Here is a 19402-nt window from a genome sequence, read left to right on the forward strand (position 1 = left end):
GGGCAGAGCCCCGTCCCCACCCCGCAGGGGATTACAAGGGGCTCAGCCCGGCTCTGCCTAATCCCAGGGATTACATGGGCTGGGCCTGGCCAGGAGACCGGGGGGGGGCACCCAGGGGTGCCCCCCTCAAGGACATTGCACGTGGCAGCTGGGGACAGCAAGGGTGGGGCTCCCCAGCAGCATCCACCAGCAGCACCGGGTTCAACGTGTACCCCCCCACATGGCCACGGGGTGGCTTTGGGGGGGGGCAAGGGAAGCAAACCAGCTGGCCCAAAGCCTCCAGTTTATTGGGGTGACGGGGAGCGGGGGGGTCAGGCGGTGCCAGTGCCCTGCTGCACGCGCTTGAGGAGCTCCTCGTCCTGCAGCGACAGCTCCGTCAGCTTCTTGCCCATCCTCTCGTGGACTTCCAGGTACTTGGCCACGCAGCGGTCCAGGCACACACTCTCCCCCTTCGACAGCTCCGCGTCCTTGTAGTGGGGGGGGACGCACTTTCGGTGGCACGCCTGCGTCATCCTGCACGACACCGGCACCGTCAGCCCCTCGCCGGCCCTGCCACGCGCAACCCCGGGCACCCCCGAGCCCTCCTAACCCCCCGGGTCACCGCCGCCCCCAGAAGCCCCCGGTGTCCCCCACCCTCGGGCATCCCCGGCACCCCCCCCACCCCCAGGGTCCCCCAGCGCCTCCGATACGCCCCAGTGCCCCCCCCATCCCCAGGCACCCCCAGCACCCTCAGTGCCCCCCGCCCCGGACCCCGCTGCAGGTGCCGCCGCTCTCCCCGGCCGGCCGCACCGGTTGTACATGTCGGCCATCATGTCAACCTCCAGCTCGGCCGCCAGCTGCTGGGCCCGCAGCGGGTCCATGGCGGCCCGGCCCGGACCCGCTCGGCTCCGCCCGGCTCGGCACGGTTCGGTTCGGTTCGGGCCGGGGATCCCGCGGCGGCTCCCGGCAGGAACCACGTGGGCGCCCCGCTTCCGCCCAGACGCAGACCCGCCCCGCCCCGCCTCCGGCTTCGGCCAATAGAAGCCAGGAGGGGGGGAAGAGGAGGGCGTCCCCAACGTCTGATAGGGCGCCGCGGGAGGGGTGGGAGGGGCCAACAGTCAAGGAAGAGGAGGGGAGGCGGTGGGAGGGGAAGGCGCGCGCTTTGCCAGCGCTTTGCCCCGTAGGGGGCGGGGTCGGCACCGGGCACCGCCCCCGGGCCAGTCTGGGGGGCACCGCGGGCTCCGTGACCCCCCCGTGTCCCCCCCCCCCGTCCCCCCCCGTGTCCCCTGCCCGGCCTGCCCCCCTGTGACCCATGTCGCCCCGTGTGTCTGTGTCCCCCATGTCCCCCCGTGACTCTGTGACCCCCTGCTCCCCGTGTCCCCCACGTGTCTGTAGCCCCCATGTCCCCTCGTGTGCCTGTGCCCCCCCGTGTCCCCTGATGTCCCCCCATGTCCCCTGATGCCCCCCCGCGTGCCTGTGCCCCCCCGTGTCCCCTGATGCCCCCTCGTGTGCCTGTGCCCCCCCGTCCCCTGATGTCCCCCCGTGTCCCCTGATGCCCCCCCGCGTGCCTGTGCCCCCAGGTCTCCCTGTCGCTGTCGGGGGGAGGTGTCCGCGTCCCCTTGTGCCCCCCCGGGGCCCCGCGGGCTCCCGTGGGGTTGTCCCCGGTGTCCGGGGGGAGCGTCGCCGTGTGCCCCTGCCCAGCGGGGTCCCCGTCCGCGTCCCCCACGCGTGGCCCACGGGTGGGCGGTGAGTGAAGGCGGCACCTGCCCCCGCCGGGTAAAAATAGCCGCGGGGGGGGCGGGGCGGAGGGAGCGGGGAGCGGCCGGGAGGGTGCGGGAGCCGGGGGCCGGGAGGGGAATAACGGGGGTCGGCACGGGGGGGGGGGGACCGGGAGGGGGGCCGGGAGGTCGGGAGGGGGAATAATGGGAGTCGGGGGGGTCGGGGGCGGCACGATGGGACAAGGGGGGGGCCGGGAGGGGACATGGGAGAGTCAGAACGGGATATGGGGGGATCGGGAGTGGATAGAGGGGGCGGAATGGGATATAGGGGGTCGGGAGGGGACACGGCGGTGGCCGGGATGGAATATGGGAGGTCGGGATGGGACATGGGGGGTCCGAGAAGGGATATGGGGGGTCGGGAGGGGACATGGGGGGGGTCGTAATTGGATATAGGTGGGTCGGGAGGGGACGTGGGGGGGCCGGAATGGGATATGGGGGGGTCGGGAGTGGATATGGTGGGGACGGAATGGGATATGGGGTGTCGGGAGGAGACACGGGGGGGGTGGAATGGGATATGGGGGGGGCGGCAGGCGGAATAATGGGGGCCGGGAGGGGGTGGAGGGCAGTGGATGGGACGCGGGGGGTTGAGAGGCAGAAGGGGGGGGTCGGGATGGCGCTTGGGGGTGGGAAGGAGGAATTGAGGGGGTCGGGATGGGACATGGGGGGGCCGGGATGGGAGATGGGGGTGGGAGGGTGAATGGGGTGTCAGGAGGGGGGCATGGGAGGTCGGGAGGGGTTATGAGGGGGGCAGGAAGGATACATAGGGGCCTCAATGGGGTAATGGGGGGACTGGGATGGGAGGGCAGGAGAGGAATGGGAGGGTTGGTGTAGGGGCATGGGGGAGCTGGAGGAGGTGGGGGGGCAGGCTGGGGTATTGGGTGTCGCGGCAGGGCATGGGGGAGCCTGGGTGGGGAATGGGGGCTGGGCAGGGGCAACGGGGGTGCCAGGGCTGGGGGGGCATGGGGACAGGTCAAGGTGGGGGGTAGTGGGGCTGGGGGGGGGCACAGGCAAGCTGTGGGGGGCACCCCAGTGACAGCCCTCTGCCCCTGCAGCAGTGACCCGCAGCAGCATGGAGCCCCAGGGAGACACCAACACCCCCACCCCGGACACCCCCACCTCAGACACCCCCACCTCGGACACCCCCACCCCGGACACCCCCACCTCGGACACCCCCACCTCAGACACCCCCACCCCGGACACCCCCACCCCAGCACCCCCAGCCCAGGCACCCCCCCTCGCCCCCCCGCGGGGCCAGGGGATGGGGGGTCAGGGGAGGGCAGCAGGGAAGCAGGGGGCTGATGGAGGCGATGGCCAGGGGACAGGGGCAGCAGGGGACGTGGGGGGGGACACTGAGGTGGCTCAGGATGTGGGGTGCGATGCCGGGGCAGAGGCAGCCGGGGGTGCCGGTGGGGGGGCCAGGGCCAAAGCACCGGAGGATGCCGGGAGCAATGCCAAGGCAGCGGCAGCGGCAGACGGGGTGCCGAGGAGGGCGCCGGGGGGGGTGTCGGGGGGAGTACCGAGGAGGGTGTCGGGGGGGATGCTGCGGGGGGTGCCGAGGAGGGTGCCGGGGGGGGTGCTGTGAAGGAGCCCCAGGAGGAGGCCAGGACGGGGCTGGCAGCAGCGGGCGGCACCCAGGGCCGGCAGGTGAGAGGGGGCACGGGGGGGTGGCACAGCCAGGGCAAGGGGGGCAGGTGTGGTAGGGCTGGGGACAGGGGTGACGGTGGCAGGGCAGGGTGACGGTGCCCGGTGCCCGTGCTGGCAGTGCCAGGAGCAGGGTGACGGTGCCAGGGCAGGGTGACGGTGCCCGTGCTGGCAGTGCCACCCCGGCTGCGCCCGCAGGAGCCCACCTGGCTGCAGGACGAGGAGGACGAGCCGTGGCCCGAGTTCCCCTCCTGCTCATCCCCAGGAGGGGCCACCAGCCCCATGTCCCCCGCATCCCCCACGTCCCCCACATCCCCCATGTCCCCCACGTCCCCAGCATCCCCCACGTCTCCCACCTCCCCTGCAGGTAAGGGCCGCCTGCGGGTCACCGCTGCCCCACGCAGTGCCCGTCCCCCCCCATGGGGTCCCCTGCAGGTGCCCCATGTCCCCTCCCGGGTGGGGGGACACACGACCTCCAGCCCCGTGCCCTGGGGATGCCCTCCCCCATTTGGGACACCACCGGCGCCTGGAGGGGACGTGGGTGCCCCCACCCCGGGGTGCCCCCTTCCACCCCGCTGACCCCTCCTCTCTCCCTTGCAGCTGGCACCACCGAGGGCTCAGGGGGCAGCAAGAGGTGAGTGTGTGTGTGGGGGGGGCACGGCCCCATGGGTGCCCCACGGCCGGCCGGCATCAGGGCTGCCCATAGCCCTGCCCCACCGCGGGCACCCCACAGCCCTGTGTCCCCACGGGCAGCACCCCACAGCCCCGGGCTGGCCCACCCGTTTGTGCCCGTGAGTGGCACCCACGGCAGTGCCCTCACCCCCACCCACGGGGCCACCCCGGTGCCCGCAGCGGTGCGCCGGCGGAGGGGCCGCGGGGCCGGGCACCCCCCGGGACGACGGGGCTGAGGCCGAGGCCGAGGCCAGAGGGGGCCGGGGGGCGGCCACGTGCGAGTGCCCGGGCACAGGGGCGCAGCGCCATCCTGGAGAAGTTCGGAGGGTGAGAGGGGCCTGGCCCCACGGGGGGGGGCACGGGGGGGCCATGGGGCAATGGGACAATGCGGGGGGCATGGGGCAGTGGGGGTATGGCTGGGCCATGGGGCAGTGGGGGGCCATGGGGCAATAGGGGACACGGAGGGACTGGGGGGCCTGGTCCCACGGAGGGCGCGGAGGGATGGGGGCCATGGGGCAATGGGTGGCACAGGGCATTGGGGGTATTGGGGGGGGGCATGGGGCAATGGGGGGCTCTGGGGGGGCGTCGGGGCCACTGGCCAATGGGGAGCCCCTGGGGCAGATGCCATGGGGGAAATGGGCCAGTGGGGCATGCTGGGGCAAGGATGGGCCAATGGGGGGTGCCCCCAGGGGCAGGGACTGGTCAATGGGGGGGGTCCCGTTGGGGCAGACAGTGGCCAATGGGGAGCCACCGGGAGGGGGGGCCAAGGGGGGGGCCACTTGGGGGGCAGCAAAGGGCCGGGGGGGGGTGTGTGGGATGTGTGGGGTGCCCCACGGTACCCAGCATCGCCTGCAGGGCAGCCACGGGGCCGGCCCCACACCTGAAGAGGACGGGGGGCACCGCCGCGGTGAAGGCCATGCTGCTGGAGTGGTGCCGCGCCAGGACTCGCGGCTACCAGGTGAGAAGGCGGGGGCGGCCGCCGTGGCGCAGACGGACGCCGTGGGGCAGATGCCGTGGGGCGGCCTGACCCCCCTCCCTCCGCGGCAGCACGTGGACGTGCAGAACTTCTCGGGGAGCTGGGGCAGCGGCCTGGCCTTCTGCGCCCTCCTGCACAGCTTCTTCCCCGACGCCTTCGACTACGGCAGCCTGGAGCCCGGTGCCCGCCGGCACAACTTTGCCTTGGCCTTCGCCACTGCCGAGTGAGAGCACCCCCCGGCCCCCCCTCCCCTGGGACCCTGTCCCCGGGTGGGCGGCCCCAGGTGACGGTGGTGTCCCCGCAGGGAGCGGGCAGGCTGCGCCCCGCTGCTGGAGGTGGAGGACATGGTGCGGCTGCCGGTGCCGGACGCCAAGTGCGTCTACACCTACCTGCAGGAGCTGTACCGCTGCCTGGTGGCCAAGGGCCTGGTGAAGACCAAGAAGCGCTGAGGGGGGGGTCCCCCACGGACCCCCACCCGTGCCATCCCCCCGGGCTTCATCCCCCAGCAGTAAAGGCTTGCGGTGCCAGGCTGCGGCGGCCTCGCATCTCGGTGGAGGGGACACACACGACGCGTGGGCACAGGGACGCTGGCACCGAGCGGGTGTCCGGGGGATTGGCGTGAGCTGGCAGTGGGGTGGGCGCAGCCCTGGCACTGTCCCACCGCCACCGCAGAGGGGACAGGCAGGCGTGGCGGCACCCCCCCAGGGCTGCACCTCCCCGCTGCCCCCCCCCCATCCCAGTGAGGCGTCACGGGGCCAAAGCGGGAGCGGGAGTCGGTTTATTTAACTCGGTTCAGGGTGGGGTGACCCCTGTAGGGTGCCGGGACCCCCATGCCCAGGCTCCAGCACCACGGTGGGGGCAATGCCAGGGCCAGCTCCGGCTGGCGCAGAGAGGCAGGGGGGAAGCTGGGGTGCGCCTGGGAGCCCCCAGGTGCCCCCAGGTGCAGGGGGCTCAGGGGCCAGGGGGGTCGGGCCGCCGCTCAGCGTGGCGTCGGGTGTGTTCCTCCGCCTGGTGCCAGAAAACCTGGGGCTGGTCCTGGAGCTCACGGGCCAGATCCTGCCGCAGCACCCGCTGGGGGTCTGGGCTGTCCAGCAGCAGCAGCAGGTCCTGCAGCACTGCAGGCACCAGGAGAGGGGGGGTGTCAGGGCGGGCACCCCCTTCCGCCTTGTGTCCCCCTGCCGAGATGCCCACCTTGGACGGCACGGGTGGTGGGCACCCAGTGCTGGGTGGAGGTGAGGGGCTGGCAGACACGGCCGTCGGGGTCCACGCCGGGGTGATAGATGCTGGTGCGCAGGGTGGCGCGGGGGGGGGCCAGCGGGTGGTGGGGGGAGAAGGTCAGCTCGAAGCGGAAAGCGCCTGCGTTGTATGGGGGGTTGTTCTGCCGTGGTAAGGGGGGGCACTTCAGACACTCCCTGCCGCAGCGTCCATTGTAGGGGGGGGACACCCCTGTCCCAGCCTTGATCCCCAGTGCCCCCCGTGGAGTCCGCCCCCCAGCCTGAGCCCCCCCAGGAGGGGAATCCCCACCCAGTGCCCCCACCCCAGGACCCCAAGGTCCCCACACCGTGTCCCCAGTGGGACCCTCCCCCATGTTGCCCTGATAGGGGCACCCACTCAGTGCCCCCCAGGCGACTCCCCAGGCCCCCCCCCCCCCGTGCTCCCAGGGGCCCATTTCCCCTCCAGGTTCCCTGTGCCCCCGTAGTCCCCCAGGGCCCCCCCCTCGCCCCCAGGTCCCCCGCGTCCCCAGCCGCCCGTGCCCAGGGGACCTCCCTGCATCCCCAGCCCCCGGCTCCCCAGGGTCCCTCCCGCTCCCGGGGACCCCCAGATCCCCCGCTCCGAGGCCCGCCCCCCCCGCTCCCGGGGACCCGCCCGTGCCCCCCGCTCCCGGGACCCCCCCAGCCCCCCCGCTCCCGGGGACCCCCCCAGACCCCCCGCGCCCCCCGCCCCACGCACGGGCAGCAGCAGCCCCCCCCACCGCCGCAGGTCCCCCTCCAGCGGCCGCAGCTCGCGCGCGCCGCCCCATACTGCCGCGCCTCCGCCAGCTCCTGCACAGGGGCGAGTCAGGGGGCGGGGCCGGGTCGGGACACTCCCCACGGGCGGGGCCGCCTCCCAGCCACGCCCCGTGGCGGAGCCGTCCCCGCCGGGGAAACGAAACCGGAGTGCAGCCCCGGCACCCCCCCGCACCCCGGCAGCGGACACCCTCCGCACCGGTGCCGCCGACCCCCGCCCCGGCACCGCCCCCCCCTCCCCGCACCCCCCCCCCGGCACCCCCCGCACCCCAGTACCAGAACCCCTCGGCCGCCCCCCACCCACACCCCGGGGCTGGCATCGCTCGGTGCTGACACCAGGACCCCCCCCCCGGTACCGCCACTGCCCCGCGCCCCCGGTCCGGACCCCCGGTGCCGGTGCCGATACGGGGGTACGGCCCTGCCCCCCCCTGAGCCCCCGGTGCCCCCGGTGCCCCGCCCACCTTGGCGATCCTGGCGGCCATGGCCCCCAATGCCCGCTGCCGCTAGGCGGGGCTCTACCAGGCCACGCCCCCGGGAGGCGGGGCAAGATGCTCCAGCCCCGCCCCAAGGGCGGGGTTCGGGGGTCGGGCCACACAGGCCTTGGGCGGCCTGGGGCCATAGAGATGGGAGGGATGAGGGGCCAGACAGGCCTTGGGCGGCCTGGGGCCATAGAGATGGGGGGAAGGGGGAGATGAGGGGCCAGACAGGCCTTGGGCGGCCTGGGGCCATAGAGATGGGGTGGGATGAGGGACCAGACAGGCCTTGGGTGGCCTGGGGCCATGGAGATGGGGTGGGATGAGGGACCAGACAGGCCTTGGGTGGCCTGGGGCCATGGAGATGGGGTGGGATGAGGGACCAGACAGGCCTTGGGTGGCCTGGGGCCATAGAGATGGGTGGGGATGAGGGGCCAGACAGGCCTTGGGTGGCATAGGGCCATAGAGATGGGTGGGGATGAGGGGCCAGACAGGCCTTGGGTGGCCTGGGGCCACAGAAGTTGGCAGTGAGTGCCCCATGCGGCGCTGGGCAGGGCAGCTCTGCTGGGGTGGGAGGCCCAGAGCTGTCCCTGCCCCGGGGCTTGCTGAGAGGAGGGGCAAGGGCAGCCTGCCCCACAGCTGGCTGCCCAGAGGCAGTAGGTTGGTCCTTCCTACTTCTGGGGTGGGAGGGCTCCTTGGGGACTCCACCCCCCAAATCTCAAGCCTGGCACCAGGCAGAGGAGATCACGGAGTTGATGTAAGAGGGGCCAGACTCTCCTGGAGCAGCCCAAGGGGCTGGAGAGGTGTGGGGCAGGCAGGCTCCCAGGTCATCCCCATGCTGTCGGGGCGGGGGTGTACCGAGGACCTCCCTTGGCTGGCGCTGGAGGGCCGAGGGACTGGGTGGTCCCTACCCCACCTCAGGCAGTGGAGAAATGTGGAGGGAGGGACCTGGGAGGGGTCACCCCACCTGGGCCTCCCCGCAGGTCACTGGGGGATCAGAGAGACAAGGACCAGGCACTTGAGCTGGAGCTTGAGTGGCGAGACTGCCCTTGTCACCACAGGGGCCATGGGGGGGGGGGGGCGGTTGAGTGGCTAGAGCACCCCACCCCACCTCCCCAAGGGTCCCTGTCCCAGCGGGTTGGTCCTCCAGTGCCAGGAGCAGAGCGGGATGCCGGGCTGGAGGGGGCGGGGGGGCCTCATCCTGCCGTGGGCGCCTGCGCCCAGCCCGCCCCTCCCGGCTGCCCTGGGCCCCCCCATCCACCAGCCCGGCTGATTTACGGGAAGCCTCTGCAGCCGCCCGCCTCCCTCCTTAATCTTTAACCATGCAGGGCCGGATCCGGCCAGATCCCCCCCGCACCCGGCTGGACACGCAGGCACCCGACCTGCCAGGCACCCAGGTGGGCCCAGGGTGCTGCCTCCTCCCACCACCGGCTCCCCGGGGGGGGTGTCAGACTGGGGGCACCCCTGGGTGGGGGTGCACAGGGCAGGGGGGTACAGGCGATGCAGGGAATGGGGGTGCAGGGTGCCAGGGTGGGGTGGGAGGGTGTTGGGTGCCAAGGTGGGGTGCTGGGAGCTGGGGTGGGGCTGCTCGGTGCCCGTCAAGCCCTTGACCCGTGCTTGCCCACCAGGATGCCCACCATGACGCTCTGGCTGCCCCTAGTGTGGCTGGTGGCCGCGGCCACAGCCACTGTCACCCCGGTAAGTGTGGCCCAGGGATGTGGGCTTCCTGCACCCGGGTGCCCCCATGCCCACCCTCACCTGAGTCCCCCACCTGGGCACCCCTGTGCCCCCCCCTCACCCAGGTCCCCGTGCCCAGGTGCCCACGGCAGAGGCCTCTTCCAGGTTGCTGCAGCTGCACAGACAGCACCTGATGCTGGTGTCCCCCCATCCTGCCCCAGGCCCGCTGGGGGATGTGGGGTCACCCGTCCTGCCTGCGCCCACCACCCATGCCCACCCCGAGGAGCTGCCCAGCTCGGATGCCCCCCTCAAGGCTGCAGACCCCCCGAGCCCCAACGCGCCTGAGGGAGCACCCGAGGAGCCGGGCACCTTGGCCAACAGGAGCACGACAGCACCCACACCCAGCACCACCCAGGGCCCCCCTAGCACCCCAGGCACCAGCGCCCTGCCGTGCCCCGGGGACGAGGAGCCCGCCGAGGTCTGCGGGGTGCCCACGGGGGAGCAGCAGGCAGCCGTGGCCGAGGCGCTGGGCACCTTCGCCCTCCGCTTCTACCAGCACATGGCGGAGGCTGCCCAGCCCGATGCCAACCTGCTCTTCTCCCCCATCAACATCGCCATGGGGCTCTCACACCTCCTGCTGGGTGAGGGGCTGCCTGCGGGCACCGGCACTCCTGTGGGCACTGCTGTGGGCATCGCTGTGGGCTCTGCCATGGGCTCTGCTATTGGCATTGCTATCGGCGCTGCTATTGGTATTGTCGTGGACACCACCATGGGCTCTGCTGTGGGCATCACTGTGGGCTGTGCTATTGGCTCTGCCGTGGGCTCTGCTATCGGCACTGCTGTGGGCACTGCTGTGGGCACTACCATGGGTTCTGCTATTGGCACTGCCGTGGGCGCTGCACTCGTCATCGCTACGGGCACCGCTGTGGGCACCATCTGTGCCCCCAGGTTGTCTCAGCCTGGAGCAGCAGGTGCACCCTCGGGCACCTTGCTGAGCTTCCCCTGTGCCCGCAGGCGCCCGCGGCGAGACCCGTGAGCGCCTGGGCGCCATCCTGGCATACCCACCAGAGCTGGCCTGCGTGCACGGCGCCCTGCAGCAGCTCGCTGACGCACCCGGCCTCTTCTCCGCCGTGCAGATCTTCCATGACCCAGGTGAGGCAGGCGCCCGGGCACTGGCAGGGCCACCGACACCAGGCAGGCACAGGGCTGACGCCAGCCGTGCCGCCGGGCAGAGCTGCGCCTCCAGCCACGCTTCCTCAATGAGTCGTGGCACTTCTACCACGTCCGCCCACGGACACTGAGTGGCAACGAGAGCCTGGACCTGCTGCACATCAACGAGTGGGTGCGCGAGGCCAGCCGGGGGCTGCTGCCCAGCCTCCTGCCCACGCTGCCCCCCCAGCCCCGCCTGCTGCTGCTCAGCGCCGTCCACCTCCAGGGTACGGCCCCGGCGACGGGATCTGCCCCAGGGCTTGGCTCAGGGACCTGCCCTGGGATCCGCCTGGGATCTGGCATGGGGCTGAGCCCAAGGTCGCCCCGCGTGGCCCCCCGGGTCCCCCCTGTCCCCTGCAGCCCCGGTGCCGTGTCCCCGCAGCCGCCTGGCGCACGCCGCTGGAGGTCAAGCAGACGGTGCCACTGCCCTTCCTGCGCCCTGGGCGCCCCCCCCGCCTGGTGCCCACCATGACCAGCAAGAAGTACCCGGTGGCCTCCTTCATTGACCCCCACCTGCAGGTCCAGGTACCCCCCCGCCAGCCCGGACCTCGCTGCCTGGCACTGGGAGGGTGGGCTGTGACAATCGCTCCCTTGGCACATGGAGGGGGTGGTATAACAGGGTGTGATGTCACTCAGGTGGCACTGGAGGGGATGCCAGTCTGTGATAGCACTCCCCTAGCACTGGGTGGGGGGAGGCTGTAACATCAGTCCCGTGGCACCTGGGGAGGATGCCAGGCTATGATGTCACTCCCCTGGCACTGAGGGGGGCGCAGTCTGTGACCTCAGTCCCCTGGGAATGGGAGGGATGCCAGGCTGTGATGTCACTCTGGTGGCACCAGGAGGGATGCCAGGCTGTGAGGTCACTGCTGTGGCACTGGGGGGGTTGCCCGGCTCTGACGTCACTGCGGTGGCACTGGGGGGTGCCGGGCTCTGATGTCACTGCGGTGGCACTGAGCACCGGGGACCGTCCTGCAGGTGGGGCGGCTGGAGCTGAGCAAGGGCCTGAGCCTGATGGTGCTGGTGCCACGGGGGCCCCCGGGGGCGCTGGGGACCCTGGAGCAGGCGCTGGACCCCCCCGCCTTCCTGGGGCTGCTGCGGCGGGCAGCCCGCACCCCGCTTCAGGCCACCGCCCTAGCCCTGCCTCGCCTGCGCCTCGACCTCGCCCTGGACGTGGTGGCCATGGTCCACGACATGGGTAAGGCCACCGACACCCTCCCCACCCCGGGGCCTGCGCGTGACATCACTGCTTGGGCTGGGTGGGCTTGGCATGCTGTCACTTCCTGCACGGGAGGTGATGTGCAATGACATCACTCCCTGCAGGACGTCACTGGCCCCTCCCCAGTCCCTATGCAGGTCCCTTTCCCCAGGGGCCCTAACGTCCCCAGGGTCCCCCAGTACCCCTGTGTCCCTGGTGCCCCCCACGCCCCCAGGGTCCCCATATTACCCCTGCTGTCTCTGGTGTCCCCGATATCGCCCATCTCCCCAGTGTCCCCTGTGTCCCTTCATGTTCCCCAGTACCCCCCATTGCCCCCTTGCCCCGATGTCCCTGGTGTGCCCCTGTCATCCCCCACATCCCACGTGTCACCGAAGCCCCCCAGTTTCCCCCGTGCACCCCTCGGTGTCCCTGTGCCCCCGGCGTCCCCCGTGTCCCTGCGGGGTTGGCGCTGAGGACGGATGCCGCAGACTACGGGCTGTTCCTGGACGCGGAGCTGTGCGGGCTGGCACGGGGCCCGGCGGTGGCGGTGGATGCGGCGAGGCACCGGGCGGTGCTGGTGCTGGACGAGGCCGGTGTGGAGGCGGCGGGCGCCATGGCCACCTCGGTGGCGCGCACAGTCCTGTTGCTGGATGCCCTGCGCCCCTTCCTCTTCGTCCTCTGGCATGATGCCGGCGCTGTCCCTCTCTTCATGGGCCGCCTCAGCGACCCCCAGCCCTGACCCCTGCCCGCACCCCAGCCCCTGCCTGCCTGCCTGCTGCCCCCCCTGCCCCCCTGCTTCCTCTTCTCCCTCCTTCCCTCCAGCCCTTCTTCCCTCTCTCCCTGGTCTCTCCTGCCCTCCCACCTCCCATCCCTCCTTCCCTTGGCCCTCCATCCCTCCTTCTTTTCCCTCCCTCCTTCCCTTGTCCCTCCCTCCTTCCTCTCCTCCCTCCCTTCTTACCCCCCCTTCCAACCACCCTCCAGCCCCCATCCTTCCCCCTCTTTTCCCTCCCTCCATCCTCCCTCGTCCCTCCCTGCTTCCTCTTCTACCTCCCCTCCCATCCCTCCCTCCAGTTCTCCCTCTCTCCCTCCCTCCTTCCCCACCTCCTCCCCATCTCCTCACCCCTTCCTCCCCCACCTGCCTCCCTTTCCCTCCCCCATCTCCCCACCCTTCACTCCCCACCCCACCCCACAGGGCAGGATGGGGTCCCTGACCCCCCCCCCCTGTGCCTCAGTTTCCCCATCAGCTCGGGGCCTGAGGCCCCAATAAATGCACTGACCACTGCACGGCTCCTGCATGCGGGGAGGGGACGGGACAGCCCAGGCGCTAGGGGGGCAAGTTGGGGACTATCGGGGATGGCCCCATCCACGCCAGGGCGCCCACAGGGGCCCCGGCTGCATGCCAGGCATCACCCCAGGGTGCCAGGGCTGAGCCAGGGGAGGTGGCAGCGCTGGGGGCAGGTGACACCCAGCACCTTCCTAAAATAAAAAAGCCTTTATTGCCCTAGAAAAGCCCCCACAGCCCCCGCGTGCTGGTGACGGGCACCGGCCCCCACAGGGGGGGCACCGGCTGGCACCAGGTGCCCTCAGGGCACTGGGGAGGCGCGAAGGTGGGGGGGCACCCACCGCCAGCACCCCAGCACAGGTGCCCGCCGGGGCAGGGGTGCTGCTGGGTGGGGGTGCCCCCGCCGTGCCCCTCAGTCCCAGCCGTTCTCCTTCACCATGTGCGACATCTCGATGATGAACTTCCCCTCCTTGTACTTCTGGCTGCTCTCGAAGGCCTGCTCCTGGTGGGAGGCAGCGTGAGACCCCCCCCCCCCCCGATGGGGTGCCACGCCGCTGCCCAGGCCGTGGGGTTGGGGTGCCCAGGGGTCCTGGCTTCACCATGGCTTTGGGGTGCCCAGGCTGGTGCCCACAGCAAAGGTTTGGGGTGCCCAGGGTAGTGCCCACATTACAGGTTTGGGGTGCCCAGACCAGGGATTTGGGGTGCCTGGGGCAGCACCCACAGGGTGGGCTCAGGGTGCCCCGGGTGGTGCCCACGGTAGGGGTTAGGGTGCCCAAGGCAGCGCCCGCAGCGGGGTAGGGGTGCTGGGCGCGGGGGCACTCACGTATTTCCAGCCCAGGGTGGTCTTGCAGCTCTGGCAGAAGATGTCGGCCACCGAGTGCAGCCCCGTCAGCAGCAGCCGCTGCTCCGCCGGGCCACAGCCCACGTTCACCCTGCGCCCGCAGAGCGGGGGGGGGGTCTGCCACCGGCATGGCGCAGCCCGGCATGGCACAGCCCGGCACCGCCAGGACAGCGGCCCTGGGTGACTCCCTGGTGCCCACAGCCCAGGACCCCCCGCTGTCCCCCCACCCTCGGCCCATGGCCACCGTCCCCGGGGTGCCCGGCAGTACTCACACGGAGTTGAACAGGTAGGCACGGCCATGGCTGCCCTGGAAGGACTGTGGGGACACGGCACGAGTCACCAGCTCGGCTCTGCGTCCCCTGGGCCACCCGCGTCCCCCCGCCCCGCTGCATTGCCACCATGCAACACGCCAGCCCGGGGACACCGTGGGGGGATGCTCACCACCCTGGGGACACCACGGGGGGACACTTGCCACGCCAGGGGCACCACAGGGGAGACACTGGCTGTCCCAGTGCCACCGTGGGAAGAAGCTCACAGCCTCTGGGACATCATGGGGGGGGACACGACACGTGGTCACTGTCCCAGGGCCACCTTGGGAGGAAGCTGACTGCCCTGGGGACACCACAGGGCGATGGTCGCTGACCCGGGGCCACCCCGGGGCCACCGCGGGGGGGGGAATGGACGCTGGCTGTCCCAGCCGCCCCGTGGGGGACAGCTGGCCGGCTGGGGGGGCGGTGGGGGGGGGCACCTTGGAGATGAGCTCCTCGTGCCTGGCCAGGTGGGCCCGGCAGTGGACGCAGCTGTAGGTGCGGTGGGAGCGGGGCAGGTAGCTGTGGAAGGTCCTGGGGGGCAGGTGGGCGGCGGGGGGCAGGCGGCGCCGGGGGGGGGGCATGGCAGGTGGCAGGGCCCCGGGAGGGCGCGGGGGGGCAGGGGGCACCGTGCACCCCCCGCAGAGCCGCTCGCAGGGGAAGCAGCGCAGCAGAGTGCCGAGAGCCGTCGTTCCTCCCGCGCAGAGGTCGGGGGGGCACCGGTGCCCCGGGCCCCCCCAGGTGAGAAGGAGGTGGAAAAGGGGGGCGGCCTGCAAAGGATTAAAGGGGGCAGTGAGGGGGGGGGGCACTGCCTGGGCCCCCCTCCCCAATACCCCCAGCTCTCCACCCCGCCCCCCCCCCCCGCTGCCAGCTGAGACCAGGCCAGCTCATCGCAGGAGTGAAGGGCAGCATGGGGGTGGCACCACCCCATCCCTGCTGTCCCCAGGGAGACCCGGGGGGGGCCCCTCAGAGAAAGGGGGGGCAGAGGGGGCCCGAGGGTCTGGAGAGAGGATGAGGGGGGTGTCCTCCTAAGCGGGATCTGGGGCTCCTCCTAAAAGGGTCTGGGAGTCTGGGGGGAGTCCCGGGGGGGGAAAATGGGGGTCCCGGGGAGGATCTTGGGGGTCCCGGGGGGCATGGGGGTGCCGGGGGGACAATGGAGATCCCGGGGGAGATATTGGGGGTCCCGGGGGGGACAATGGGGGTCCCGGGGGCGTGGCGGTCCCGGGAGGATATTGGGGGTCCCGGGGGGGACAACGGGGGTCCCGGGGGGCGATATTGGGGGTCCCGGGACGGGAGGACGGGGCGCCGGGGGAGGGGGGGCACTGTTAGGGGTGCCGACAGGCACGATGGGGTCCCGAGGCGGGGTACCGGGTGCCGGGGGGCTCCAGGAGCCGCTCACCGCCTGCCGCTGTCCCCGCTGCCGCCGCCGCTGCCGCTGTCCCCGGGGCGGGCGCCGGGCGGGGGCACCGGGCGGCCGCGGGGGGGGCGGGGGCGGGGGGGGCCCTGCGTGCCCGGGGACTGCATCACGGCACCGTGACTCATCCCGCGCCGCCGCGACGTCACCGCCCGCACCCCGCTGCCGTGACGTCACCGCCCGGCACCTCCGACGTCAGCCGCGCCGCCGGGGACGCGCTGCGGGCGCCGGCGCCCCTCGGCACCCCCGGGCCCCCCCGTGTCCCCCCCCCGCCCCGCCCCGCCCCGCAGTCACCCCCGGGGCGCACGCAAATGAGATGCAAATCAGGCGGGGGGAGGGAGTGGGGGATGCAAATTTGATGCAAATGACCCCGAGACCCCTGCCGACGGATGCGGTGGGGGGCCCGGTCTAATGAGATGCAAACGAGACGAAGGGATGCGGGGCGCGGTCCCGCGGCGGTATGCAGATGAGATGTAAATGAGCCCCGGGGAGCGGCGGCAGGCCCGGACTCCGCCCCCCGTACGTCATCACGTCACCCCGGCGGCCCCGCGCGGCTGCCACGGCAACCGCCGCCGCAGCTCCCCCCGCCCAACGGGCCGGGCGCGCCTCTCTGACTTCACTTCCGGCGCAGCGTCGCCGGCCCCGGTAAGTAGGTGGGTGAGGGCTGGGCGGGGGGGGAGTTACTGGCGGGTGCCATGGCAACGGCCTGAGGGCGGGGAGGGGCCGGGACCCCCGTACCGGGCGGGGGCAGAGCGGGGGCAGAGCCCGGCGGCCTCGGGGGACGGGCCCGGCCCCGCCGCCCACCCGCCGCCCTCCCCGCAGCGGGCAGGCGAGGCCCGGTGGCGCGTCATGGCGGACGACGGCGGGGAGGAGAAGAAGCAGGTGGCCAAGTTCGAGCTGGAGCGGGAGACGGAGCTGCGCTTCGAGGTGGAGGCCTCGCAGACGGTGCAGCTGGAGCTGCTCACCGGCATGGCCGAGGTCTTCGGCACCGAGCTCACCCGCAACAAGAAGTTCACCTTCGATGCCGGCGCTAAGGTGGCCGTCTTCACCTGGCACGGCTGCACCGTCCAGCTCAGCGGCCGCACCGAGGTGGCCTATGTCTCCAAGGACACCCCCATGCTGCTCTACCTCAACACCCACACGGCCCTGGAGCAGATGCGGCGGCAGGCGGAGCGGGAGGACGAGCGGGGGCCCCGCGTCATGGTGGTGGGACCCACCGACGTGGGTAAGTCAACCGTGTGCCGCTTGCTGCTGAACTACGCCGTGCGCCTGGGGCGCCGGCCCACCTTCGTGGAGCTGGACGTGGGCCAGGGCTCCGTCTCCATCCCCGGCACTATGGGCGCTCTCTACATTGAGCGGCCCGCCGACGTGGAGGAGGGCTTCTCCCTCCAGGCCCCGCTCGTCTACCACTTCGGCTCCACCACACCTGGCACCAACATCAAGCTCTACAACAAGGTGAGCGCAGGGAGCCCCTGGTGGAGGGGGGCGTCTCACCCCGGGGACAGGCCCAGTTTAGAGCCAGGCTCCAGAGCTCCTGGCCTGCCTGGGATCGTCCCACTGCTTTTGCCAGCATAGAAGACTGGGGCGTGTCCCTGCCCCGAGTGCTGTGCCCGATTCTGGGCACTGCAGCTCAACAGAGACGTAGGGAGGGCCCAGGCGGTGAGGGGAGAGGCATATGGGTGACGGTGGAGGGGCTGGAGGAGCCCCCTGAGGATGGGAGAAGCTCTTCAGCCTGGAGAGGAGGAGTGGAGGGACCGTGACCGAGGCCCTTCGCAGGCTGCGAGTTGTGGCTGGCTGCAGAGGGCGAAGCCAGAGCCGCAGGTCACACCGAGCGAGCTCAGCCCGCGGGGCTCCCTAGCTGAGAGGGGAGCAGAGCGCAGCCACGGGCACAGTCTGATCACTCTCATGTGGAGCCGGCGTTAGCCAGAGCACGGTGGCTGTCACCGCACGGCATCCCTCCCCTGCAGGGACCCCCTGCTTCCTGCTGCCTGCAGCCTGGCTCTCTGTTTATGGAAACCCAGGTGGAAAGAAGCCCAAGAAAAACCTGAAGATGCCCAAAAAGCTGACCTAAATCCCCAGGGTCTTCCCACCACTGCTGTTTGGTGGCAGAGGCCCCTGCTTGGCTGAAGGCCGCTGCAGCCCTGCACTGCCCTTGCCCTGTCAGCCCTCGGGACAGAAAAGCGACTCTCCTGCTGCAGCTGAGCACCCTTAAGTGCTTGTAACACATTTTAGGAATGGCTTTGGCCTCCTGCACGGCAAATCGCCCCTTTGCAGCTATCGCTTGAGGGTGGGGAGGGGAGGAAAGGGTTTCATCCCAGGTGGCTGCCCAGGAACCAGGCATTGCTCCTGCGCTTTAGCAGTAAGCAACCGAGCACATTAGGGACAGTGCAGAGGATCGCTGTGTCCCCGAGGAGTCGGGCAGGGCCTGGCACGCCGGCCTCCTGCCCTTCCGATGCTGTTTGGTGGCTGCCCGTTTTCGCCCCCCCGAGCTTCTCGTCCAGTCACAGCCAGCGTGGTGCCACTGCGGGAATCGAGGCTTTGGGGATATTGAAGGAGGTGGGGATGGCATTGGAGAGACCCAGCTGAGGTTTGGGGATGCGGCTGCCCCAAAAAGGCCGCTCCGTCCTGATACTTCTGCCCCGTCTCCCCCGCAGATCACATCCCGCCTGGCCGACGTCTTCAACCAGCGCTGCGAAGTGAACCGCCGTGCCTCGGTGAGCGGCTGCGTCATCAACACCTGCGGCTGGGTGAAGGGCTCGGGTTACCAGGCGCTGGTGCATGCCGCCTCCGCCTTCGAGGTGGACGTGGTGGTGGTGCTGGACCAGGAGCGGCTCTACAACGAGTTGAAGAGGGACCTGCCCCACTTTGTGCGCACCGTCCTGCTCCCCAAGTCCGGCGGGGTGGTGGAGCGCTCCAAGGACTTCCGGCGGGAATGCCGAGACGACCGCATCCGCGAGTATTTCTACGGCTTCCGGGGCTGCTTCTACCCTCATGCCTTTGACGTCAAGTTCTCCGATGTCAAGATCTACAAGGTGGGGGCTCCCACCATCCCGGACTCCTGCCTGCCCCTGGGCATGTCGCAGGAGGACAACCAGCTGAAGCTGGTGCCGGTGACGCCAGGGCGGGACATGGTGCACCACCTGCTGAGTGTCAGCACCGCCGACAGCCCCGACGACAACATCTCCGAGACCAGCGTGGCCGGCTTCATCGTTGTCACCGGCATTGACCTGGAGCGCCAGGTCTTCACCGTCCTCTCCCCCGCCCCTCGGCCCCTGCCCAAGAACTTCCTCCTCATCATGGACATCCGCTTCATGGACCTCAAGTAGAGGAGGAGCCAGAGCCGGGCATCCTCTGCAGCAGCGGTGGGCAGCTGCCCGCGACCCCTCCCTCCTTTTCCTCGGTGGGGGGCAGCTGCCCGTGCCCCTTCCCTCCTCTTCCTAGGCAGCGGGCTGCCCCGCGCCCGCTGGCCTTGCCCCCTCTCGCCCGCCAGCCTGGCGGGACCCTCCTCGGTTTTATGCCTTTTATAACTTTTGTTATTAAATCTCGAAGCTTTTCGCTGGTTGGTGCATGTCTGCCCGGCCGGGGGGGGGCGCACCGGGGGGGGGGGGGGGGCCGAGGCTGGGCGGGGCCACCTGCTAGGGAGGGGGCGGCAGAAGCCAGGCCCCGGGCGAAGGGGCTCTGCCCCAGAGCAGGGCTGTGCCGGGGGAGCGTGGGGGTCCCGGTCCCGGTCCCGGTCCCGGTCCCGGTCCCGGTCCCGCGGCCCCCCCCCCCCCGTCGCCCCACAGTGCGCAGCGCCGAGTCGTGTGTGCGTTTCTCCCCCCCCATCCCATCGCGGGGTGGCACGCTCCGCGCATGCGTCCTTTCAGGCCGAGAGCCGCCTGTGCACACGCCCCTCCGTGACGCATGCGCGCCCCCGGCCTCCCCCTTCCTCCTCAGGCGCATGCGCGTCGG

At 71.5% G+C, this 19402-nt stretch overlaps 6 protein-coding genes across 9 annotated transcripts; 3 read left to right on the forward strand and 3 right to left on the reverse strand.

Annotated features, from left to right (window-relative positions):
* Positions 1 to 266: 266 nt before the first annotated feature.
* TIMM10 (translocase of inner mitochondrial membrane 10) lies at positions 267 to 981 on the reverse strand. The gene is made up of 2 exons (XM_052810891.1): positions 790 to 981; positions 267 to 513 (listed from the first exon to the last, which is right to left on the reverse strand). Exons 1-2 carry the CDS (start codon positions 858 to 860, stop codon positions 312 to 314), a joined length of 273 nt encoding a protein of 90 aa, XP_052666851.1. The 5' UTR covers positions 861 to 981; the 3' UTR covers positions 267 to 311.
* On the forward strand, positions 859 to 5578 carry SMTNL1 (smoothelin like 1). The gene is made up of 10 exons (XM_052810653.1): positions 859 to 909; positions 1560 to 1725; positions 2810 to 2967; positions 3177 to 3401; positions 3597 to 3765; positions 3999 to 4032; positions 4251 to 4397; positions 4926 to 5028; positions 5118 to 5269; positions 5351 to 5578. Exons 1-10 carry the CDS (start codon positions 859 to 861, stop codon positions 5493 to 5495), a joined length of 1350 nt encoding a protein of 449 aa, XP_052666613.1. The 3' UTR covers positions 5496 to 5578.
* A 230-nt stretch (positions 5579 to 5808) lies between these two features.
* On the reverse strand, positions 5809 to 7549 carry LOC128152532 (ubiquitin-conjugating enzyme E2 L5-like). Its single transcript, XM_052810888.1, is given in 5 exon segments — positions 5809 to 6161; positions 6238 to 6424; positions 6997 to 7065; positions 7068 to 7088; positions 7514 to 7549. Coding segments are annotated over 5 exon segments (462 nt in total). The 5' UTR covers positions 7535 to 7549; the 3' UTR covers positions 5809 to 5997.
* On the forward strand, positions 7095 to 12873 carry SERPING1 (serpin family G member 1). 2 transcript variants are annotated; one of them, XM_052810871.1, is made up of 8 exons: positions 7095 to 7253; positions 9154 to 9223; positions 9342 to 9843; positions 10217 to 10354; positions 10435 to 10638; positions 10794 to 10936; positions 11387 to 11606; positions 12095 to 12873. In XM_052810871.1, the coding sequence occupies exons 2-8, from the start codon at positions 9155 to 9157 to the stop codon at positions 12343 to 12345; spliced, it is 1527 nt and encodes a 508-aa protein (XP_052666831.1). In that variant the 5' UTR covers positions 7095 to 7253; position 9154; the 3' UTR covers positions 12346 to 12873. The 2 variants fall into 2 exon arrangements, with proteins under 2 accessions (XP_052666831.1, XP_052666832.1); XM_052810872.1 differs by lacking the exon at positions 7095 to 7253 and adding an exon at positions 8871 to 8922.
* Positions 12874 to 12894: 21 nt separating this feature from the next.
* On the reverse strand, positions 12895 to 15707 carry YPEL4 (yippee like 4). Of its 3 annotated transcripts, XM_052810882.1 has the most exons (5): positions 15406 to 15515; positions 14478 to 14807; positions 14002 to 14045; positions 13712 to 13820; positions 12895 to 13390 (listed from the first exon to the last, which is right to left on the reverse strand). In XM_052810882.1, the coding sequence occupies exons 2-5, from the start codon at positions 14619 to 14621 to the stop codon at positions 13301 to 13303; spliced, it is 387 nt and encodes a 128-aa protein (XP_052666842.1). In that variant the 5' UTR covers positions 14622 to 14807; positions 15406 to 15515; the 3' UTR covers positions 12895 to 13300. The 3 variants fall into 3 exon arrangements, with proteins under 3 accessions (XP_052666842.1, XP_052666841.1, XP_052666840.1); XM_052810881.1 differs by lacking the exons at positions 14478 to 14807; positions 15406 to 15515 and adding an exon at positions 15570 to 15707 and having other exon boundaries at positions 12895 to 13820; XM_052810880.1 differs by lacking the exons at positions 14478 to 14807; positions 15406 to 15515 and having other exon boundaries at positions 12895 to 13820; positions 14002 to 14463.
* A 425-nt stretch (positions 15708 to 16132) lies between these two features.
* Positions 16133 to 18896, forward strand: CLP1 (cleavage factor polyribonucleotide kinase subunit 1). The gene is made up of 2 exons (XM_052810873.1): positions 16133 to 16906; positions 18106 to 18896. The coding sequence occupies exons 1-2, from the start codon at positions 16301 to 16303 to the stop codon at positions 18775 to 18777; spliced, it is 1278 nt and encodes a 425-aa protein (XP_052666833.1). The 5' UTR covers positions 16133 to 16300; the 3' UTR covers positions 18778 to 18896.
* Positions 18897 to 19402: the final 506 nt, after the last annotated feature.

Source organism: Harpia harpyja, chromosome 16 (genome assembly GCF_026419915.1).
Source record: "Harpia harpyja isolate bHarHar1 chromosome 16, bHarHar1 primary haplotype, whole genome shotgun sequence".
NCBI lineage: Eukaryota > Metazoa > Chordata > Aves > Accipitriformes > Accipitridae > Harpia > Harpia harpyja.